At 35.1% G+C, this 25,726-nt stretch overlaps 1 protein-coding gene across 3 annotated transcripts in view; it reads left to right on the plus strand.

The window, feature by feature from the left end:
• MTMR2 (myotubularin related protein 2) overlaps positions 1–25,726 on the plus strand; it is a 134,547-nt gene that overhangs the window by 84,703 nt on the left and 24,118 nt on the right. For all 3 annotated transcript variants that reach the window (XR_005061890.2, XM_037020623.2, XM_037020622.2), the window contains 7 exons: positions 4,190–4,265; positions 9,012–9,106; positions 9,268–9,378; positions 11,364–11,465; positions 12,536–12,619; positions 22,258–22,407; positions 23,175–23,363. Coding sequence is in view for 2 of the 3 variants with exons in the window: in XM_037020622.2 (XP_036876517.1) it covers positions 4,190–4,265; positions 9,012–9,106; positions 9,268–9,378; positions 11,364–11,465; positions 12,536–12,619; positions 22,258–22,407; positions 23,175–23,363 (807 nt within the window). In the remaining variant the exon portion in view is untranslated. The remainder of the gene's footprint in view (positions 1–4,189; positions 4,266–9,011; positions 9,107–9,267; positions 9,379–11,363; positions 11,466–12,535; positions 12,620–22,257; positions 22,408–23,174; positions 23,364–25,726) is intronic.

Below are 25,726 nucleotides of genomic sequence, written 5' to 3' on the forward strand. Positions count from 1 at the left end.
GCTATTTTCTAGAATATAGTTCTACAGATAAAACTAGTTTGATCTTGCTTTTGTTAGTAACTTCTCGCTTTTTTTGCCTGTATTCTCAGTCTGCTTTTAATTCTTAGATTTCAAAAAAATTTGCTAAGATGTACCTAAATATGTCTCTGTTCATTGATTTTTAAAAAAATGTGGAAGGTGGTATTTTAATCAACAAACTTAGAAAATACTCATTTCAAAAGCATGTTCTCCGTATATAAAGTTATTACTCTTATTCTGTTTTGAATTTTTTCCTTTAGGATACAGAATTCTTTTATTGGTTCTTTATCATCTTCTCTCATGATTTTTATCTTTTATATTTTTACAGCTTTTTAGAGCTTTTTTCATATTTCTCCAATGTAAATGGTTTTTCTGAATAATCAATTCAATTCTTTATTAATTCCAATACAGATATTATTTCTGCTATTATATTTTTAATTTTTGCAATCATTCCTTGTCTTACCAATTTCTCTAAATCTTACTTTGTCTCCTTTATTGTTTTCTGTTCAAGTTTCTTAAGGAAAATGGCCGACTTCCTTTTGGGTTTGGCACATAGATTTATAAATGTTTCTACTCATGCCTATAGGGAATTCTTTTCAGAAGACTGCTCTTCTTCTGAGCTTCACATGTGTATCATTATTTGATTTTTTTCCCCCAGTATTTTGTATTAGTTATTATTTGTATCTTTCAATCTAATTTTGTTGTTTTTACAGTTAGTAGTAATTCTTACCAGATTCTGGCAATCAGTTGTTAACCTCAATTTTCATTATTATAAATATAAAATACTCATTAAGTATGTATCAAATGTCAATATGGTATTAATGCTTTTCGTGTATTAGCTCATTTAATCTTTGTAGCAATCCTTTTGTGGCGTGCTGTGATATTACCATTGTATATGTGGGGATAGTGAAGCATAGAGAATGAAGCATACCTTGCCAGCCTGAGGCACAGCCAGGAGCTGAACCCTGGAAGACTGCATACTTGCATACTTCATGTTTTATTCTGTTTTCCCTCTTCATTGGCCTGTTCTTCCTCTCTCTCTCCCCACCATCCTCTCCTCCCCTTCTCCACTCTCTTTCTTTCATCTTTCATTGTTTTATGACTACAAATAAGGCTATGTTGGGAACTGGCAAATATATGCCATTCAAAAACATGGCATTTTTTGAGTTTCAGAATGTAGAATATAAAATATAAGTATATATATATATTTTAGTTCTTTAAGTATTAAGGTTATTTATAAAACAAATTATTAAACTTTCAAAAATACGAGTTTTTTATATTGTAAATAATGATAATGCCTAACCCTTTTATATAATCCTTCCTAAGCTCCTAATTTATACTAGAGAATGACTTGATTGTCAGGAAGAATTGAATTCATTAGATAAGCACTGCCCAATAAAGAAACCATTACACATATGGCTATAGAGCACTTGAGATGTGGCTGGTCTGGATTAAGATGTGCTATAAGTACACTCTGGATTTTGAAGGCTTAGTATAAGTAAAAGAAGTTGAATTTCTCAGTACTGTAAAAATATTACATGTTGAAATTGAGACAGGGACCGTGGGTGTAGTCAGAGTAGGGTGAGGGCCTCCCGAGAAAAAGCAGAGCAAGATAATTACAGTCAGAACAATGTAGCAATGTGCAAAGAAGTCCCTATTGAAACTCTGTGATAAGCATTACGCAAAGTCAGAGTCACAGTAATTCTCTAGGGTAAAGATACCAGACTAGGAATGTAGACATCTTCAGTGAGATCAGTTAAAACTCAAAAGGCCAGCAGCAACTTAGCCTGGAATGTTTGAGTGTTCTGCAGATAAAGAAAAGTGTCTCAGCATAACCCGTGACTTCACTGTAAAATTTACCTAAGCCTGCTAAAAGGCCCAGCTTATTTTAACCATACCTATGTGCTATATGTCCTTCTCTGATTCTAACCAAGTAATCTGCAACCTAGGAAAAAGACTAATTTAGTAAGCAAGCCCAACTATAAACAGCCCAAGAAGTTAAGAAGTAAGATTCTTAACTTACTTCAGCAAACAGGCAACAACCCAGTCCACCTTGGGGAGCAGGGTAGGCGGTCTTAATTGACATGCTCCCAGAGAGAAACTGCTATCTTGAGAACGAATCAGAGCTGAAAATCTCTGTTATTCATCAAGAATGAGCATTCTGGGACCACTCAACAATTCTGCACACCTAACCCTTTGCCCTCATTCCTGAAAATCCTCAACTGCGCATAAAACCCCTAGACAATGAGCCAATGATAGGCTTTCTTGTCCCCTCCTGGCATGAGCCAGGAGCTCTATTCTCTCACTTTATTTCTAAATAAAAGCATGTACCATGCTCTCCTACCATGATTGTTTGTGAAGCTCATTCTTCGACTTCATGAACAAGAACCCTCACATCAAAATGACAATTTTTTTGGTTTACTGGATAAAATAAAATATTAAAATCAATTTTGCCCTTTTTTTTTTTTTTTTTTTTACTTTTTTAATGTGACAACAGGAAAGTTAAAAATTCTTCTGTTATACTTCGACTGGGTATTCAAAACTGTAAAATATATGGTACTTTTTCTCGAGGAGTCTGGCAGGAGAGGACAGACAGGCAGTTTGAGTGGTTGGCAAGTGCCACACAGGAGCAGAGGAGACATCTGACCCATTTTTGTGGGCCTGCAGAAGGTCACCTTCAAGGTGTACTTCATTGGCAGTACTTCATTTTTTCTAGCTTTTATGTTCTTTTGAGGACATTAAGACTACTTTTTTGGATCGAAAGGAAAGTCGAAAACTCTTTAATAAAATGTTTGAGAATCTTTTCTAGTTGGATTGGTTCACAGTTGAACTAAACAAATCATATTGAAGCAGAAGGCCTGAGTCTGCTTGTAGAGATCACTGCTCAGCCCTCCCACCAAACTGGCTTAGACAACCAAAATGGATGGTACTGCCTCTTGCTAAGTATGGAACACAGAGCAGTTTGAGATTTATTAAGTTCAAGGTGTCTGTGGGACATCTAGGTGGGGAGGAACATCAGGCCCTTGGATGTATGGAACTAGAATCCAGGAAAAATCTTAGCTACAAACAGAATGAAGTTAGGTGAAGTCATAGATAAGGTATGAAATCATCAGGAAGTGAATAAAGTGAGAAATGGGCAAACCTCTGAGGAGCAGGAAGGTTAAGGAAAGGGATTAAAGAGGTCATTGGAAAAGAATGGCCAGAGAAGGAAGAGTTTGGCCAGGATAGTGTGCTTTCAAGAAGCAGGTGCATACAGATGACATAAAATGTAGCTAAGAGACAAAAATAAAGACTGGAAATGCCCATTGTCTTTAATAATGAGGAGACTATTGCCGGGGAAAGTAGGTTCTCTGGAAGGGGTTGGGTTACGTGACAAAGACATAGTGCAGAAGGTTGAAGAATGAATAGGAGGAAAAAAATTTGGAGACAGTGAAGTTTATCGTTTGGCAGACGGGGGAGGCTTTTGGTAGCTAGGGGAGTGTTGTAAGCATATGGCAGCTTGCATATTTTATTTCTCTGGGTTGTAAATCCAATAGAAAACCATGTTTCTATATCATTACATTCTTGTAATCGAGTGTGGCATCCTTCATAAAAGAACTATTTGATAACAGTTGTTGATCATTAATTTATTTAATATCATCTTTCACATCATTACCAACATCAATCACTTCCAAATTCTTTATACATTAAATCTGCATGAGAGCTTTATTTTATCAGAGTTTAAATGAATTAAGGCTCTTGGGCCTGATGTAATGGACAGAAAGTGCTTTGCAATCCATTAAAACTGTAATTCCAGTCTAGACGCTGACTTTCTGTGTGATCTTGAACAAGTTAACTGTCACTCTGGCCTCTTTTTCCTCATCTAAGAAATAAGGATAATAACACCTATCCTGGTAGGGCTATTGTAGGATTCCGTGAGAAAATCTGTAAAACATTTGGTATGGTACCTTATATGAAGTCGGCACTCAGTGAATGTTTTGTAGAAAAACAGCAACTTCTCACGTTATACATGCCAACACTACAGTTTTTATAATTTGATTAAAAGTAGTATATGTGGAATAATGTAACTTTAAATAAGGGTGAGCATACTCAGTTGAAATTTGAGTGAAAAATTAACCTTTGAATAAAAAAATGTTTCTTTTTTATTCCCTTCATCTCCTTTCCAATGCAGGTCCTGAGGGAGTCTAACAAATTAGCAGAAATGGAAGAACCACCTTTGCTTCCAGGAGAAAATATTAAAGACATGGGTCTGTAATGGTATTTTCGTTGAATTTCCTTTTCCTTTCTGACTGCATAGACTATTCAGTATTCTCTACCTGCAGAGGACAGGCGCACTGTCTGAGACGCCTCCCATCCAGCAGGGCATCTGGCTGTCAGCCTTCCCAGCATTTAGTGTGTTTTGCATTCCTGGGTCTAGACCTGGCAGTTGTGACTGTGTTTGGACTTTTGGAAAACAGTGCAGATTGAATTGTATTTTGCTGCTGCTCTAGTTTGCTTTATCTTCATTGAAAGTAGGGGCTTTTATTATTATTTTTTAACTGTTACTGAATTCCATGAAAGAAAATTTCATTGTTTTGAAATTATTACAGTGAAATACTGGGTTATCTAGATAGAAAACATTGAATTGTAAGTAATTTTTCTTTAAACACACTCTCTCATTTTGCTTCTTTTATTTTCACCTACTGTGAATAAACTCAGGTCAGTTTTTAGATGAAAATATCTCGTCTCCATTGCAAAGCAGGCCATTTACATGTAGGTATATTTCTGTCCAGCCTAAAGGAGTAGGCATTAACATATTGTATGGACTGAAAACTGGAAACAAGCATTGAAGCTCTTTTTTTTGTCCTGCTTTTACTTTTTTCATCTGTGTGGTAATCTACAAAATACTCGTAGCTTTTGAGAAATGAGATAATATATTAGGAGAATAATGGTTTCTTAGGCAATGTAAACAGCCACCTATCATTTTTTCATCAATCATAATTTTAAAAAGTACTTAATAAATGCTTAATTTCCCCTGGCCAGGTGTCATTTCCTTGTGTAAAAATAAAGCAAGCCAAAGAGGGAACTATCCCATGAGTGGGGTGTTTTTGCCTATAAGTACATTCAGTTCCTTCACACTGTGCATGATATTTGTCTTTTCTTGCTCTTGACTCTTGATAGAATACCTCCCCAGTCTCATTTTTTCTCCATTCACCCTCATGTATACTCTAAGCTCTTGTTCTGCTGAACTTCTTACTGAGTTAGGAAGTACACATATGTATCAACATTCGATGTGTATAATAACAGAGGTTGTCATTATTGAGAGCTTACTGTCTTACTTAATCATCCTCTCAGTATTCTGAAAAAGATACTAGTCTTTGTAGATGAGGAAGCTAAGGTATAGGGAGGTTAACTGGACAGTAGAGTCATAACTAGCATTGTGACCTTTTACCTCTCCTGAACTTAAAGCATGTTCTATTTCCACTATGATAAATCAGTTACCACTCAATTTTTTGGCCCCTCTTCTTCCTTTACATAGCAACATTCCTTTGGGACTTCACCCTCGACCCATTTCCCTTTTCTCTCCTGTATCTCCATTGCAAAACAAGCCTTTGGAATATAGGTACATGAACTAAGCATTCACTTATTGTATGGACTAGAAACTGGAAAAAGTTTTTGGTCAGCTTTTTGGTTGACTATATATATATATTAGTAGCTTATCTACAGTATATTTGCTGCTGACTCCAAAATTTCTTACTTGTAGTGTGAACTTTTGTTTTCATACATATAAACACATGCTTGTGTCTAAGAATCATGACATTGGATATCCTATAGATACCCCTTACCCCCAACATCTCCAAAATTGAAAACATCACCTTTATTCCTAAATATACTCCCTTTTCTTTTATTCTCTCACTCAGTTAATATTAATACCAGTTGTCCATTCACTTAAGATGGAAGTCTGGGAGTCATTCTAGACTTAGACTGCTCCTTTTTTTTCTGAACTCTGGTGTCCAATTAGTTACCAGATCCAGAGGAGTCAATCTCTAAGAATTTCTTGAAATTTTAAGAGGAAAATCTCAATTTTCATGGTATAATATTTATATATATTGAATTTCAGGTACCAGTGAGCAACTTCAAGTGAGATATCTAGGACAGTTATCTTAGGAGCTTAGGAGAGAGCTCCTAAGTCCATATTTTGGGATCATCAAAATGTGGATATTAGTTGAAAATGAGAGGAAGAAAGTAACCTGGAGAGTGTATAGAATGAGAAAAGGGCCAAGAGCATAGCTTTGGTGAACATTTTACGATTATATGATAAAAGGTGTGCCAGGAAGGGAAATTGAGGAGTAAAGAGAGTATGATGCAATATAAATTAGAGCCAAACTATATACTTACCTTTGTCCAAATAGGTACTTTACTTTCCACTTCCGTATATTAGGTTCTTCCTCTGCATTGAATGTTCCCTTACCAGCTTTACCCATGTAAGGACACCTGCTGTTGGGGCAGAACTCACATCAGAACCTCCTTGAACCTCCTTTGATGCCATACCTGAGTAGACTTCCCCTTCTCTATATTACTTAGAGTATGTTCTTGTGCCTTTCTGCATAGATTACATGCTCTCCTATATTACATTTATTTGTATATATTTTATGCCCTTGTGGATAGATATTCTCAAGGTCATTTTGGCCTGCTTCACAGAAGCTATGATGGATTCTTCCTCTGTGAACTCAGTGAAAATTTGAGATGATTAGTAAATCTAATCTCTTCCAGTACCACTAGGCTTATTTGTATTATGTAATCTAGAGAAATATGTAAAATATTTAATAAAATACTCAGACTCAAAATCATCTATTTAAACTTCATTATTGTGCAAAAATTTGATTTAATAAAGTATAAGGCTAGAGTAACTTGAATATATTCATGTAGAAAAGACATTGGATTTTTAGTTGGTTTAATGTAAATCTGCAGTTAATGTATTTTTTTAAAGTTAGGGTAGTGTTAGGAACAGCAACATAATGCTTTAGAGAAATAATGCTATGAGAATATTGTGGCCTGGGCACATCAGCAGTAGAGGTAGCCCCAGAATTCAGTATTTGAACCATTTTAAACACAGGAGATAGACTTGTGCTGTATTAATGGCTTTGATTTGCATGATGTGATGGAAAGAGATTTGTCCGAGGAACTACCTTCAAAGCTTAATCTTAGCAGTTATTGGCTCTGAAACGTTAGGTTTTTTTTTTTAGTTCTCTGAGACCTGGTATTCTCATCTAAACATGGTAGGTATAGGTCTTATGTGTATGGATTGTTAAGAAGGTTCAAAGAGTAAAAGAGACACTACAGTGGAAAGTACTTTATAAACTCTGAAGTGCTAGGCCATCAGTGCTGCTTGTTACTGCTGTCATTTGCTCTGATGAGGTTCCTAGGCACAGTCTCCTTTCTATTTGGTACAAACCCTCCTAAGCATAAATTCTCTCTTCAGAGTGACTTAGCTGCTCCAGCCTGAGGAGGAAAGATAAAGGGGACAGAACAAAGCAGAGTCTGATGATGTTAATAGTAATATAGATATAAACCCTTTTATTTATATAGTACTTTCAACTTTGGAAGCATGTGTGTGTATCTTATCTCAGGATTTTAAAGGGAAAGGTGTAACAAAAACATCGGACTAAGAGGGAATTATCATGTAGTGGAGTATAGAATAATAAGGTTGGTTTTCTTGTGTGAGTAAGAAAAATGTCTATAGAAGGAATCCAGAAATGTTTTTAGTAATGCTGAATAAACTATTCCAGTTGAGGTAAAAATTTATAAGGGCAAAAGTATACAAGGCAAATTTGTATATTTATAGTGATGGTTTATTCCATTTTAAAAGCTTCCCTCTAAATGAAACATGCATTGAAAATAAGGATTTTAAAAATGTAGCTCATATTTACATATTCCCAAGGGAATTATTTTGAAGGTTAGAAATGTTTGTTAGAAAATCAGTCTCATTCCCATACAAAGCAGTCCCTTCTTACAAGTGCTGGATAAGAGCAAAGTGAGTAAGTTGCAATACCTCATGTCTGTAAGTTTTCTCAGAAGCCCCTTGAGAGGTTCTTAGAAATTGTTGTTACTTGTGCCTTGTTTACTTGGAACAGTGAAGATACTTCTTAATCTACTGATTTGCTGCAATAATGACATCGTGGGGATTTATGGAGATTTTAAAATATAAAAAAAAACTTTGTATGGGGCATCATGAACTCAACCATATTAGGTAATACTTTAAGCTAATGGTAGTTAAGTTACCCTACTCAATGCATGCTTAAAAGGAGTAATGCTGTATAGATTCATCATTTAAAGAATAATGCTTATGATTATTTGTCTACAAGTTTGACATCAGTTAGTTGGTCAGTTAGTCTAATAATAAATAAAGCATGGAAATTGGTTACTATACTACTCTCTTATACTGTTATTTTTCTGAGAAATTATATTTCATACACATTTCATTTTTCCTACAATATTTTCCCCATAAATATAACAGATCAGTAGTTCTGGTATTATATTTCAGGTATTGTGTTTTTAGAGGAATGTTGACAGACTAGACTGTGACCAGAAGACGACCAGCAGATAGGTGAGGTGATCTAGAAACTCTGAGAAGATGACTGGTGACTGTGACTTGAGACATTCACTTTTGTTAACTCATAACCACCGGCCCTCCACCCACCACTCCATCTACACATCCATTTCATCCAGCAGGGATAGTGGCCATCTTTACATCCTTCTGTTCTGTCTCAGGGCAAGGGATGACCCATTGCCTCTTTAGTCTTTCCTATTTATTCTACGTTGCTTCCCCTCATTACTGTGTGGATGGAAGCTTGGATTTGGCTTCTGAATTCTTTGAGTCACTGATCCTGTGATTTTTTAACTAAGCTAGACTTAATTATCAGAATTCCATTAAATTTTTTTGTGAAAAGATGAGAGTGCAGTTTTTAATAATGTACAATATATAGTAAATTGTGGACTATTTACCTTTTCAGCTAAAGATGTAACTTATATATGTCCATTCACTGGTGCTGTACGAGGAACTCTGACTGTCACAAATTACAGGTTATATTTCAAAAGCATGGAACGGGTAAGACCTATTTTTAGATTACATTTTTATATGTGTACATTTGTGTGTTGTTTGCAGACAGTTTTGTTCATTTTTAATTAAAGCATTTCTAATTACGATTTTTCTCAGCTACAGTTATACAGTATCAGTTACTCAGTTTCTTTTTTTCTTCTTTCCTTTAGGATCCCCCATTTGTTTTAGATGCTTCTCTTGGTGTGATAAGCAGAGTAGAAAAAATTGGTGGTGCTTCTAGTCGAGGTGAAAATTCTTATGGATTAGAAATTGTGTGCAAGGTAAGTATTATAATGTATATGCAATTTTGTTTGGTTTGGAAAGCTTTCTATTAAATTGAGTCTGTGTTTAGAAACTGATTTCCAAAATATCAAATGGATTTCTTATTAGAAACATCATTCTAGTAGAAGAAAACAACATTAAGGTCTATTCTGAATTAGACTTGAATTTTTTTGGACCCAATACAAAGTCTTTTTGCATTCATTACTTTATGTTGAGCCTCATAAAAATCCTGATGTAGGTGTGATAGATAGATATTTATTGCTTGGGAACATAAGGATCTGAGCAGTTAAGCCATTGTACTTGGTAGTGGAAGAACTGGTTAGGTATGATGTATGCATCATCATCTATCCTTGTTATTTCTGGTTCTCATAATTTTTCTCTTCCAGAAACAACAGTGGGGAAAACTGTGTATTATAGACCTTCCCTATTTTGTAACCTGACTTTCATTCTTTAAATGCATTGATATTTGAATGAAATGTAGGTTGTTACAGTTTTAACATTCATACATAAATATTTAATACCATGTACCACTTCTACAGGTCACTGCTGTCCTTATTAGGGCCTAATTAATACCTGTACATATCTCAATTCTAAATGACCTTTTTCTTTTCTTCTGCTGTTCTACAAAAATCAAAGCAACAGCACATGAATAACTTTCAAGATACTTTCTTATGCTAATCCTGGAAGTTTTGTGACTCTAGTTTAAAGCTAATGACTTAGTAATTATTTCTAGATTTGTTCATTATAGAAGGGCTCTAACAGTATAACAACTGTCAACCATGTGTCAAATCACTTCATGTCCTGATCATGTTTCTATAGTCTAATAATAAAGCATAGGAATATAAAAGGACATGAAAGAGGGTGGTTTTGAAATCCTCATCATTTTAAATATAATTTCTCCATCAAGAAAGATAATTATCAATAACCCCAAACATTTCTAGGGCCCCTGCTATGGTTCTTTTGAGACCTTTGTGGTTAACAGAGTGATTATGAATATCTTCACTAAGTGTAAAACCATTTACTGAAGAAAAACAAGGTGTCAGCGTATGTTCCCACACAGTTTGTTTTAATAGATGGTAGAGCTAGCATTCTAGTTTTGGATCAGCTTTGAACTAGAATATTCTACTTACTTGTTCATGTACAGTGAGTGTGTTGTGGTGGGGTGCTCGATGTTATAGAATAGGATATAACAAAGTTACATTGCCTGGGTTAAAACACTTAAATAAAATGGATAGTCTTGAAATTATACTTAATCCCTAATTTTTTCTTAGGGTGTTAAGATGTCAGTGAATGAGAAAACGAGTATCTACATTTAGCCCGAACATATAAAATTGCTTGAGGACAAATAATGAAAGGGAGCCTTGATCTTTAGACCTGACCGTAGAGCCTGGATGGTATCAATCAAACTATTCAGTTTTTTGCCAGTAGATGGTTGAAGAACTTGGACATGGAATGGAGGAAGACCTTTTTTAGGTTTTATCAGTCTAGTAGCAGGAGCAGATAAAGATCCTTTGGAAATGAGTCCTGGGCAGGGTCATAAGTGGGAAAATAATCACCGGGCATGACTGGAAAGAATACAACAGCTAATCAGTTTTTAATAGGAGAATTCATGACAGAAAATGGGCTTTTCACAGGGAAAGGATATGTGCCAATAGTGTGTATCAGTAATGATATTAAGCTTCTGATATAGTATCTCTAATCTCTACTGCCTACATCAGATGCTATCTCTTCCATTGTCCTAGCTGGAAATCATAAGCAGAGGTAAATTTTCTGTCTTCTGAGTTGTCTTGACTTAGAGTGCCTTGTGTTTATTTTTCTCAATAAGATGTTGTAATTTCCTTGCCTCAAGGGAGCTGTTGTCTTATTTTTATATCCCACATTCACAGATCTTAACATTTTAGAAAATAGTTCCAAGTTAACTTTATTTGTTCATTAAATTTAAAGTGAACAATGATAGATGACTTGGATCCTAAATCTTTTCTAGGATATTAGGAATTTACGGTTTGCTCATAAACCTGAGGGGCGAACAAGAAGATCCATATTTGAGAATTTAATGAAATATGCATTTCCAATCTCTAATAATCTGGTAAGATGTTTATCTTTGAAAACTCTGTATTGTAGTTTATTGATGTAAGGTAAAGAAACTTGCCTAGGCTATCAAGAAGCTCTCTGTTTACAATCCTGCTTTGCTATTTAGCCCGATGTCTAATTTAGTCTTAATCTCTTGGACCAGTTTTTCTAGGCATAAAATGAGGAAGCTGTACTAGCTGATTTCTGAGGTCCATTTCTCTGGGCTGGCATTCTGTAATTATATGATCTTTCAATTGAGGGTGTTTTCCATGATGAAAAGCCTTATGTAGTCTACATTAGAATTTGAAATCTCCCATTTAATTGGGAGCTGAGAGCTAAGTAGCAATTTTAGGAGGGGAAGGTGGGCAGATACTTAACAGTTCCTATTATGTGCTTTGATCAGTGTTAGGCTCTCTCATTTATGTTATATAATCTAACTTACATAGTAGCCATATTGTGGCAAATATTATTTATCCCTATTTTAGAGTTGAAACCAGGAGCTGGTAAGCAATTAACTCAGCGGCATAGCTAGTAGGAAGTAAAATTTGGAGTCAGTACTGGTCCGACTCTAGTTTGAATGTTTTTCATCATAGTTGTTCCTGCCCATTCTGTCTGCATAAATGATAAATTAGAATTTTTTTCTTTTGTTACACAGATTGCATTCCAAAAAGTAAGCTGTTTATTCAGTATGTTTTAGGAAATACAGCGTAAACACATGCTGACAACTGTGATGTCGGACCAGTTAATTACATCAGTGTCTTATTTTATGTAATGTCTTTCATTATTTAGAAGTAAACCTAAAATAGCTACCATAGATATCTGAAGCAAAGACGGTGAAAGCTCAGCATTTGATAAATCTTGGTGGTGGGCCTCTGTGCTTTTCTATTATATATATTTTTAAAAATATGAAAAAACAGTATGTTTTCAAAATTATAAAACAAAAGCTTAACAATAAAAAAAGGGAATACCAACACAAATATCCTTGCAGATAAGTAAATGCAGACATTGTGTATAAGATATATTGGTGATTCATTACCTTCTTAAATATCTCTTTTTTTGCTATTAACTCTGTTTACTTTTTTGAAGCCTCTTTTTGCTTTTGAATACAAAGAAATATTCCCTGAAAATGGATGGAAGCTATATGACCCTATTTTAGAGTATAGAAGGCAGGTATGTACCTTTTTTTGTTTTTTTCAATTTCAGTATTCAGTGTGCTTTTTCGTACAATGAACACTTCATGGGGAGAAGTAAACAGCTTTATATAGTTGGGTGGTTTTTGTTGTTGCTTTTTTTTAATGCAGGCTAATCCTAATTTTTTGATTGCCTTTCAATTTTATTAAACTATTTTTCAGACTATGCCAATGTTCTTTTATGAATATTTATCTAAAAGTTTGCAAGTAAATCAGTTTATTTTTAAAATGTTTAATAATTTTTAAGATTAAAATGGTAAACATATTTACACTTTAATATTTTTACATTCAATTCAATGTTATTCACTGAGATTTTTCTCTTTTGGGTATCCTATAATTTAATTCTGAAAATTTTCCCTAATAGTTCTACTGCTTATAACTTAGTTCCACACAAAATTGTGCAAGTTTTACATCTTCATAAAGGACACACAAATGTTAATGTAAGGCTGGAAGCACGGGAGGAAGGAAAGCAAGTACAGTGCAGATGGAACAAAGACAGCACCAAATAGCTCTGTGCCATATAAGGAAGGAACCTACAGCTCTTCCTGGACTTCCAGTCCTGAGACCTGCCGACAAACCCCATATGCAGACCTCCTCCATCTGGAAGGAGGAGACCTCTGGCTGTCCATCACCTGACCCTGAGCCAATAAAAAATTCCCCATATACTCCTGACGCAGCCCACTTCCCCCTCCCCTCCCTGTGCTTATAAAAACTCCCCGCCTATCTGGTTAGCCGGGACTTCTCCAGTTGTGTTTCAGACTGGTGAACCTCACCCGGGATTGCGCCCAAATAAACTGCCTGGCCCTTTGTTGCCTCTCGTCACCTGCTTATTTCAGTTAGAATTTATCTTACAGTTAATAAATCAAGTCTGATAGTATACAAAAAGGGAAATACATCATGAAGTGTATTGGTTGGTTTAATATTAGAAAACCTGTTCATGTGTTTCATCACAGTAAGAGGTGAAAGCAGAATTCAGTCTTGAGATCTGTTATAGTGTACCATTCTTCTTAATTCTTCTTCAGTACACCACTTCCCAGAGTCCCTATACTGCAGTACTTAAACTCTACCTAAAATAGTCTTTATTCTTAACTTTGTACGAGTTTACCATGCTTTCTTGAGACTTTAAGTTCAGATACGTTGGTTTCTTGGTAATCATTAGATTTGATAATTAGTCTAGAATTCAAATATGAAAATCATTAAGCTGTGATTTTTTTATATTTAGATTCAAACATTGCATTTTAATTATTAAATGTCTTATTTACTTAGGTTTGTTTCACAAAGCCAAGAAGAATAAAAATCTACCACTTAGAGAACTAAACATATCCAAGTGGCTTAAAACTGAGTTTGTTGCTTAATCACACGTGGGAAGTAAAACTTAAAATTTCTCATTTAGTTTAAAACATTCATTTAGCTGGCAAAATATGAAGCAGAATACACAATAAATGGATTGACTAAAAACCAAGAGTCTACAAGTAACATGGCAACATTTTTGCTTATCTAAAAATCCAGTGTCAGAATTAGGTGGGAAAGCAACCAGGAAATCTAACAAATGTCTTTAGAATTATAAAATGAGGAGTATTCTTTGGGAAGTTGGATAAAAATTACTGCCAGGTCTAGTGGAAAGCAGATGAGATAGCTCTTCCAGAGAAAATAAATTTATTATTAAAAAGAAACAAGTAAGTTGGAATAAATAAACACCTATGCCCATGCAGGAAGAGAATTATGAGATTAGGAAATGTAGAAGTCAGAAGGGAGAATTGAACTCTACACTAAATGATACAGATGCTTTGTAGTCTTTGACTTAGTAGATGAATTTGTTGATTTTTTTCTGCAGTTAGACACTTCTATTTCTCTCTTGAGTCAAGTAAGTGAAAGTCCAGTGGATGGGGCACAGGTTTTTATTTTTTAAAAAATATCTTTTAAGTTTTTCAGGAGAGAAAATGAAGGCAGTCTCTTAATGTAAATCTTAACATGAAAGTATCAGAGTATTCCCTTTTTTTCTCCTTTTATTTTATCTTTTTTTTTCCTGTTTGTTTTTTTAAATTAAGGAATCATTGATGTACACTTATGAAGGTTTCACAAGAAAAATGTAGTTAATTACATTCACCCTTATTATTGAGTCCCCCCCATACCCCATTGCAGTCACTGTCCATCAGTGTAGTAAGATGCCACAGAGTCCCAATTTGTCTTCTGAGCTACACTGTCTTCCCTGTGACCCCACACACACCATATGCACTAATTATGATTTTTCCTCCTTTTAAATTACAAAATATTAAAAGTGATAATACTTGTACTGTGTATACAGTTCAAAAGGTACAAGAGTATATTGAAAGTCCCTCAGCCATCCCAGTTCCTCTCCCTTTAGGAAATAGTGTTACTGGTTACCTGTATATCCTTTCAGAGATTTTATGCCTGCAAAGCTTGTGTATGTGTGTACATTTTTTTAAAAAAAGCAGGTGATAGCATTTCTATGCACACTGTTCTGTACCTTTCTTTTTCATTTAATCCGCTGTGGAGATTATACCTTCTTAGAACATACAGACCTCCCTACTCTTCTTTTCTTTAAAATTGGTATAATTCAGATACCATAAAATTTACCACTTTGAAAAAAGGTTTACAGTCCATTGGTTTTTAACATATCCAGAAGATTGTGTAGCTGTCTTTGCAGTCTAATTCAAGAGGGTTTAGAAGACTTGGTTTGAATCCTAGCTCTAGCTTTTACTGATCTCTCACACTTAGGGATGTGCTCCTGAAAGAGCCATTATGTCACAGTGCCTTTATTTTCACTGATGGTAGGGGTGTTTGAGGGATTAGTAATATATAGGAAGGTACTTCATAAACTATAGAAATCTACTATCCAAATAATAATTATTATATTTATTACATTGTAGAGGTGTGAAAATGGATGTCATGACTAAGTCCTGCTTAGCTTTATTGTGTACTGCCACAAAAACACAAAAGGAAAGCCATATTAATTTTGTATTCCCATTTTAGTGATAAAATAAATGAGATACTATAGATTTTCAAATGGGCTAAACTATTAATAACCATTTCTTTGTTATGTAAGAGAGTGTTTCTTTAATCTTGAGGCATGTAGCAATTATACAGAGGACCCTGAAATTTATGTATAAGGTAAAAAAATCATCATTGCAAAAACAGTAAAAATCAGTGTAAAGAAAATGAGCAGGGTCTTCTGCAGAAATAGTCAATCACAGTGTGGAGGTATTGCTTAAAAAATGTGGAAAACACTCATGTTTAGTCAAGGAAAACAATTTATTCTCAGAACTGGAATGTAAGTAACTAAGGAAAGCTATAATCCAATTAATTGGTTGTGACTTGACTCTGACAAATGGATACATTAACTGAAGGGTAGTGATTTGCATGGAGAGTAGAAAAATGTGTGCTAAAGATCAACAATTGGCAGTATGTCTACAGTACTGGCTACAAAGAAAGTGTATGCTGGCTAGCCAACTCATTTTCTGTTTGGAAGGCAGTTCCTTCAGTGGAAGATGGTGTGTTAGCTTATCTAAGAATGAGGAGGACAGCAGCCATTAGGGTAATTTAAGTCAGTGGTTCCATCCCTGGGCTGCCACTTTAGTGAAGTGCAATGCAGGCCCCCTGGTGACAGTGGTTCTTCAGGGATGTGGGAAGCGGGTGAGAGAGAGGTAGGAGCACCTACCTGGCTGGGTAGGGGTGATACATTAGGGTCTCAGGAGATGTGTGCTTTTCAGGTAATCTAACTCTCTTAACCATGTTTTGTAAGAAAATGTTAGAAATGAATTTTGCTTCTTATGAAAGTTTCCTTGTGGTTCATTGATTTATTCATATATTGATTCATCAAATTCATGTAGCATCTACTCCATACTAGTGGCTACATCTATGAAACAGAAAGATGGAAAGATATAATGCTGATTCAAAGACTGTATGTTAATGGAGGATTCAAAGAAATAAAGTAACAACTAAAATACACAGTGATGAATGCTGTGATTGATAGTCAAGAGCTCCAGTGATAGGATATGAAGCCATCAGAGAATGAAGTATTTGCATAGGCTAGATTAGAATGTAGGAGTAGTTTGGGGAAAGCAGGAATACTTGGGGTTTTTCTAAATCCCAGATAGTAATTTTATTCCAGTTTCACTGAGAAGTAATTGACATAAATGACTACATGGGCTTATATAGAAGCATAGAGCATACAGCATGATGGTATGATTTGTGTGTGTTGTGAAATGATTACCACAGTAGGTTCAGCTCACATCCATCTTCTCATGTAGATACAATAAGAAAATTAAGCAAAAAAGAAAGAATATTTTTTCCTAGAGTAGAGAACTCATAGGATTTACTCTCTTAACAACTTTCCTCTGTGTCACACAGTGATGTTAGCTGTAGGCATTGTGCTCTACATTACATCCCTGGTACTTATTTATCTTACAACTGGAAATATGTATCTTTTGACCACCTTCCTCCAATTCCTGCTCTCTCTACCCTCTGTCTTTAATAACCACAAGTCTGATCTCTTTTTCTATTCTATGAATTTGGAGTTTTCAAAAATTCCACATATAAGTGAGATGATAAAGTATTTGTCTTTCTCTCTGACTTACTTCACTTAGCAATTATGCCTTCAAGGTCCATCCATGTCATCAGAAATGTTTTTCCCTTTTTGTATGGCTGAATGGTAGTCTCTTGCATATACACACAACAACTTCTTTATCCATTCATCCAAACAACTTAGGTTGTTTCCATGTCTTGGCTTTTGTAAATAATGCTGCTGTGAACATGGGGGTACATTTATCTTTTCAAGTTAGTGTTTTCATTTCCTTTGGATATATCCCTAGAAGTGAAGTTGAAAGGTCATATGGTAGTTCTCTTTTTAATTTTTGGAGGATCCTTCTCACTGTTTTCCTTAGTGGCTACACCAGTTTACATCCCACCAGCCTTGCACAAGGGGTCCCTTTTCTTCATATCCATGTCAGCATTTGTTATCTCTTGACCTTTTGGGAATGGCCGTTCTAACAGGTGTGAGATGATATCTCATAGTGGTTTTAATAATGCATTTTCTTAATAACTAGTGATGTTGAGCATTTTTTTCATGTACCTTTGGCCTTTGTAGATCTTCTTTGGAGAAATGTCTATTCAGGTTCCTTTGCCCATTTTTAAAATTGGGTTATTTGTCTTTTACATTTGAGTTGCATGAGTTCCTTACACATTTTGGATATTAACCTCATCAGATATATGATTTGCAAATATTTCTTCCCATTCCATATGTTGTCTTTTGCTTTGTTGATAGTTTACTCCATTGTTCAGAAGCTTTTTAGTTTGATACAGTCCCACTTAATTTTTTACTTTGTTGCTTGTACTTTAAGGGTTAGATCCAAAAAATCATTATCAAGACCCATGTCAAGGAGCTTTATTCTTATGCTTTCTTCTAAGAGTTTTATAGTTTCAGGTCTTATATTTAAGTCTTTAATCCATTTTGAGTTCATTTTTGTGAGTGGTGTAAGATACAGGTCTAGTTAATTCTCTTGTTAAATACTAGTATGTGTGAGTTTCTATCTGGGCTCTTGATCCTCCTGTTGCATTGGTCTGCTGGTCTGTTTTTATGCCAGTACACTGTTTTGGTGACTGTACCTTTAGAGTATAGCTTGAAATCAGGAAGCATAATGTCTTCTGCTTTGTTCTTCTCAGGCTTTCTTTGGCCATTCAGGGCCTTTGTGATTCCATATAAATTTTAGGAGTATTTTTTCTACTTCTGTAAAAAAAATGCCATTGGAGTTTTGATAGGGCTTGCATCAAATCTGTTGATGGCTTTTGTAGTATTGACAGTTTAAGAGTATCCTTCCAATCACTGAACCCAGGATACTTTTCCATTTATTTGTGTGTTCTTCAGTTTCTTAACATCAATGTCATACGGTTCTCAGAGTAGAAATCTTTCACCTCCTTAAATTTATTTCTAAGTATTTTACTGGTTTTGATGCTATTGTAAATGGTATTTATTTTTTCTTTTTCAGAAAATTCATTGTTAGTATATAGAAATGATACTGATTTTTGCATTCTGTAACGACTGAATTCACTGATTAGATCTAACAGTTTTTTGGTTGAGTCTTTAGGATTTTCTGTATATAAAATCATGTCATCTGCAAATGGAGATGAGTTCACTTCTTCTGTTACCTTTTATTTCTTTTTCTTGCCGGTTGCTCTCTCTAGGGCTTCTAGTACTATGTTGAATAAGAGTGGGGAGAGTGGGCACCTTTGTCTTGCTCTTAATCTTAGAGAAAAAGCTGTCAGCCTTTTATCACTGAGTATGTTAGCTATGTGCTTGTCATATATGGCCTATATTAGGTTGAAATGTGTTCCTTCTATGCCTAATTCATTAAGCTTTGTGACACATACCCTGGATCATGAATGCATATTGAATTTTGTCAAAAGCTTTTTGTACATCTATTGTGATAATCATATTCTTTTTTTTTTCACTATCTTAATGTGATGGATCACATTGATTGGAGCATGTTGAACCATCCTTGCATCTCAGGGATAAGTTCCACTTGATCATGATATTATGGTCATTTCAGTGTGCTGCTGAATTTGGTTTGCTTGTGTTTTATTGAGGCTTTTTGCTTCTGTATTCATCTAGTAGTGTCTTTTTCTGGTTTTGGTATCTGTATAATGTTGGTCTCATGAAAGGAGTTTGGGAGAATTGACTCCTTTGAATTTTTTTGTAAGAGTTTGAGAAAGATTGGTGTTAATTATTCTTTAAAGGTTTGATAAAATTCACCAGTGAAGCCAGATGGTATTGGGTTTTCTTCATTGGGAGAGTTTTGATTACTGATTGAATTTCTTTATTAGTAATTTGTCTATTCAGATTTTCTCTTTCTTCCTGAGTCAATCTTGGTAAGTTATATGTTTATGAATTTTTCCATTTTTTCAAGGTTGTCCAGTTTATTGGTATATAGTTCTTTACATTAGCCTCTTATGATCCTTTGAAGTACTGTGCTTTCCATTTTAATGTCTACTTTTGCATTTATAGTATTGTTGATGGGCCATTTCTCTTTCTTCCATGGTTATTCTAGTTGTGGGTTTGTCAGTTATGTTTATCCTTTCAAAGAACCAGTCCTTTGTTGGTAAATCGTTTCTGTTGTTTTCTGTTTGCTGTTTCATTTATTTCTGCTCTAATTTTTATTTTTCCCCCTGCTAACCTTAGGCTCAATTTGTTTTCTTTTTCTAGTAGGGGTTGTTTATTTGGGATCTTGCTCTTAATGTATGTGTATTGCTGTGAACTTCTCTCGGAACTGTTTTGCTGCATCTTACAAGTTCTGGTATGTTGTTTCCATTATCACTTCTCTCAGGAAACTTCTGTTTTCCCTTTAATTTCTTCTTTGACCCATTTGTTCCCAAGATAGTATTGTTTAATTCCCTGTGTTTGTAAATTTTCCAGTTTTTTTCTTAGTATTGATCTTTGGCTTCATGCCATTGTGGCCTGAGAAGATACTTAATATGATTTCAGTCTTGAATTTGCTAAGACAGGTTTTGTGCTCTGACATACAGTCTCTCCTAGAAAATATTCCGTGTACTTGAGAATGATGTTTGTTCTACTGCCCTTGGGTGGAATGTTCTGTGAATATCTGTCAGGTCTGTTTGGTCTCTGTGCAGAGGGGTGCTTCAGCCTTACCCCTGTGTTCCAGGATTCTCTCATTGATGATGTCTTTTTCTTAAATAGTTATTTTTTATGTGCAGGAGAGCAGGGTCAGGAATAGTCTGTCTTGCCCTCTTGGTGGTATAATTTCTCTTCATGAAGCATTTTATACTTCATGTGTAAAAGAATAGCCACTGATACTTTTCAGGCAGAGGAATGACATGCTGAATTTTGCATTTTAAAAGATTATTGTGGAGGCAGTGTGGAGAATGGATTGCAGAGGGACAGGAGACAAGTGATAATCACCTGAATTAGGGAAGTGAGGATTTAAAGAAGTGACCAAACTTTTCTTCTGCTAATTTTGGGTGAAAAATTATACAAACAGGTCACTGTATGTAGTGGAATAAGGGAGAGGACTGAGGTAAAGATGGTATCTAAGTTTTTTGCTTGAGTATCACCTCTATAAACTTACCACTGTGTTTTTTTTGTTATGGCACATAAATATACTCTATTTTCTGTAGATAAGTAAGGATCTTACCTAATAGCTGTTTAGTATATGTAAAGTTGAGGAAAGCAAGAGGTAAGGAGTGATGTCAATAATAGGAAGCTAGTTGGGGCCAGGCTAACTAAATGGGGTAAATAAATGGGATATGGCACTAATGAAGAAGCACACTGTGGCTGAAATAGATGGAAACTCTATTGATAGTTGTTGCCACATGATCATTGGGAGGGAGTTTTTTTTCTTTCCTCTCTTAATTTTAATATCCTCTTGGGTATCTGACAACAGCTTGAGAAATACTGCTTTAAATGAGAGTACATTCTGTCTTTGATTTCTGATTTTTAGTTTCCTGAATTAGGATAGTAAATTTTTCTTGAAGAGCATCATGTCCTTTTATATAACAAGGATAGATTTAGGATGTACATGGAATTCTTTACTATTTCCTTTGGTCAAGTTATAGTCTGTGCCACAATTTTTTCATCCATAAAATGAAGTTAACAAAACCTGGGTATAATAGTGTGTGTCGGGGGGTGGGGGTTAGGGGTTGGGGTGGGAGTGGGTATGTGTATGTAAAGAGGCTGCTGGCATAGTGCCTGTATATAGTAGATGCTCAGTAAATGCACTGCTGTTTTTGGGTAGAATGGTCTATAAATATCTGTTAAGTTTATTTAGTCTCTGTACAGAGGGTTGCTTCAGCCTCACCCCTGAACTATAATTTGGTTTCTTTAAATTCTCTTTTTGTTTGATGATATGAGTTATCAGAGTTATACAATTAAAAATATATATATTTTCTTAATTCCAACCCTTAATATAATGTTTTGTTTTCTGTAGAATGGGGAGTGGAAAACTTTAAGTGTTTTATTAGGAAATCCTACATGTGAAGTAATTATAAATATAGCAAATACTGAAGGACCAAATGAGAGCTTAATAATCAGGCTGTTTTAAAAAAGTTACTTTAAGTATTTCTGTTTTCTTTTGTCTTTTTGACTGTCTTCTTTTACTCCCTTGCTTTTCTAATGTGTTTTAGATTAGCAACATCCATTAGTACTATAATGTAGGACTGAAAAATTCACTTTAGGTATGTAAGTGGGCACTTGGTTCCTGCCTTCTGAAATTTCTTTGCATAGATGAATAGCAGCAGTATCAGTCATGCCATCAAACTGAATGAGACTATTCTTTTTTAAGACAGGGAACATTTGCAGTCTAAATGTTTCCTTCCTTTCCATAGGATATGCTTAGCGTGGACTTGAGCACCCCATCAGTATTAAGACTTAATCTATTAATGTAAAATTGAATGCCAAAGTGAACACAAATCCCTGTTAGAATGTTTTATCCTAAAAACCAGGTCACCATATGCAGACAATTACTATTTCAACAACTTAAGATATGCATGATAGAGATAAGATAGGTTAAATAGGATGGCTTCTATTTTGATGTTTTTCTGATATTTTGGTTAGGTACTAATTTGTCTTATGTTTTATTTCAAATGTAGGGAATTCCGAATGAAAGCTGGAGAATGACAAAGATAAATGACCGATATGAGCTTTGTGATACATACCCTGCCCTCTTGGTTGTGCCAGCAAATATCCCTGATGAAGAGTTAAAAAGAGTGGCGTCATTCAGGTCAAAGGGGCGTATCCCTGTGAGTATGAAGTGTTGATGAGACTTTGAAGATGCTTTTGTACTGTACAGATGGATGAGATTAATGAATGGGAGAATGAATGCAGGATGAAAATACCTACAGCATCAGGTCTTTATGGGGATATCAGGAAATGAGTTACTTAGGAAAATTACAACTGGAGGAAAGACTTAAAAAGGTTTTTGGAAAATCTGACATGGGTTATTAGAAAACTGCACAGAATTGCATGGTTAACTTGGAAACAAAATTGGCTATTATTCACTATTTGTATTATACACTGTGTATTATTCACTATTTCTTTATTTTGTGATGTATTCTGTAAGTTACAGTGATGACTGCTCCTCTCCTTTAAATCCAAGAAAGAAGAAAAATACAAATTAATGATGAATAACTGTTTAGAAAGATGAGCTCACATCATTTTAGGTACAGAATTTATAGATTCTGAAGACTTTGTAGTTGGACAGTTTTGCTAATATAGTAATAAAACTTTGAAAGAGTTTAATTAGCCCCCTTTTAAAATATATATTTTTTTGAAACAACACTTGCCAATAATCACCAACATTCATAAATCTGTATCTGATTAAAGAATTAGGCCAAGTGTTCTGTATGCCAACGTTGGCTTGAAAGGAAGGTGAGATGATTTTTCTAGCAGCCTCATATATTCTTTCATGACTATGGTTTGGATTCGATTAGAAAGCAGAGTTTTAGAGTAATGTTTTTGAGAAGAATAAGATGTATCTAAAGGGTGTTGTCATTTTTTCCCACATAAGGTTTTATCATGGATTCATCCTGAAAGTCAAGCCACAATCACTAGATGTAGCCAGCCCATGGTAGGTGTGAGCGGGAAGCGAAGCAAAGAAGATGAAAAATACCTTCAAGCCATCATGGACTCCAATGCCCAGTCTCATAAAATTTTTATATTTGATGCCCGGCCAAGTGTTAATGCTGTTGCCAATAAGGTAAGTTTGTCCCTCTTTCAGTAATTAAGATTGTAATTACAGTTCCATGAATCAGCTCTTTGGTGGGAGCTACAGTATAAGTAGAAAGAATGCAGGCTTTACAGTGAGAAAGGTGTAGATTCTAATCTGGGGTCTCCTACTTGACTGTATGACTTTTAGTTTATCTTTTTATTTTTTAGTTTTTTTTATTGAAGTGTAATTGAGATACATTATATTTACTTCAGGTATACAACATGAATGAACATTTGTATACATTGCAAAGGGATCAGTCAGTACCTTAAGTCTATTTACCATACAATTTACTTTTTTTTTTCTTGTTATGAAAACTTAAAAAATTACTTTAACAAGTTTCATTTTGCAGTGATAAATTATTGACTGTAGCCACCATGGGGTACATTACATTCACATGACTAATTTATTTTATAACTGTAAATTTGGACTTCTTGATCGCCACCCATTTTAACCACCTCTTTTTCCCTTGTCCTCTGGCAAGCCCCGGTCTGTTCTCTGTCTCTATGAGTTTTGTTTTGTTTTGTTATTATTAAGGTATCATTGATATACAGTCTTATGAAGGTTTCACATGAGCAACATTGTGGTTAATACATTCACCCATATTATCAAGTCCCCCCCACACCCCATTGCAGTCACTGTCCTCAGCGTAGTAAGATTAGCTATAGAGTTGCTACTTGTCTTTTCTGTGCTATACTGCCTTCCTCATGACACCCCCTACATTACCTGTGTTAATCATAATGCCCTTGAATCTCCTTCTCCCTCCCTCTCCACCCACTTCCCTTTGGTAACCGCTAGTCCCTTCTTGGAGTCTGTGAGTCTGCTGCTGTTTTGTTCCTTCAGTTTTGCTTCATTGATATACTCCACAAATGAGTGATATCATTTGGTACTTGTCTTTTTCCACCTGGCTTATTTCACTGAGCATAATACCCTCTAGCTCCATCCATGTTGTTGGATTTGTTTTCAAGTTGCTCATGTTTATATTCAAGATATTTTTGTCTAACTTTTCTTCTATGAGTTTTATGCTGTCATGACTTACATTCATATCTTTTATCCATTTTGAGTTTACTGCTGTGCATGGAGTTAGACAGTAATCCAGTTTCATTTTCTTACGTATAGCTGTCCAGTTTTGCCAACAGCAGTTGTTGAGGAGGCTGTCATTTCCCCATTGTATATCCATGGCTCCCTTATCATTTATTAATTGGCTGTATATGTTTGGGTTTATATCTGGCCTCTCTTATTCTTTTCCATTGATCTGTGGGTCTGTTCTTGTGCCAGTACCAAATTGTCTCGATTACTGTGGCTTTGCAGTATAACTTGAAGTTGGGGATCATAATCCCCCCAGCTTTAGTCTTCCTTATCAGGATTGCTTTGGCTATTTGGGATCTTTTGTGGCTCCATATGAATTTTAGAACTATTTGTTCTAGTTCATTGAAGAATGCTGTTGCTATTTTGATAGGGATTGCACTGAATCTGTAGATTGCTTTAGGCAGGATGGCCATTTTGACAATATTAAGTCTTCCTATCCATGAGCATGGGATATTTTTCTGTTTATTGGTGGCCTCTTTTAATTTCTCTCATGAGTGTCTTGCAGTTTTCAGGGTATAGGTCTTTCACCTCCTTGGTTAGGTTTATTCCTAGGTATTTTATTCTTTTTAATGCAATTGTAAACGGAATTTTTTCCTGATTTCTCTTTCTGCTGGTTCATCACTAGTATATAGGAATGCAACAGATTTCTGTGTATTAATTGTGTATCCTGCAACTTTGCTAACTTCAGTTATTCTAGTAGTTTTGGAGTGGATTCTGAAGAGTTTTCTATGTACAGTGTCATGTCATCTGCAACAGTGACAATTAACTTCTTCCTTACCAATCTGGATGCCTTTTATTTTTTATGTTGTCTGATTGCCATGGCGAGGACCTCCAGAACTACTTTGAATAATGTAGTTGGGGAGAATGGGCATCCTTGTCTTGCATCCGATCTTAAAGGAAAAGCTTTCAGCTTTTCGTTATTAAGTATGATGTTGGCTGTGGGTTTGTTGTATATGGCCTTTATTATGTTGAGGTACTTGCCCTCTATACCCATTTTGTTGAGAGTTTTTATCATGAATGGATGTTGAATTTTTTCAGATGCTTTTTCAGCATCTATGGAGATCATGTAGTTTTTGTCCTTTTTTTTTGTTGATGTAGTGGATGATGTTGATGGATTTTCGAATATTGTACCATCCTTGCATCCCTGGAATAAATCCTACTTGATCATGATGGATGATCTTTTTGATGTATTTTTGTATTCAGTTTACTAATATTTTGTTGAAGTTTTTTGCATCTTTGTTCATCAGGGATATTGGTCTGTAATT

Source organism: Manis javanica, chromosome 6 (assembly GCF_040802235.1).
Source record: "Manis javanica isolate MJ-LG chromosome 6, MJ_LKY, whole genome shotgun sequence".
Taxonomy (NCBI): Eukaryota; Metazoa; Chordata; class Mammalia; order Pholidota; family Manidae; genus Manis; species Manis javanica.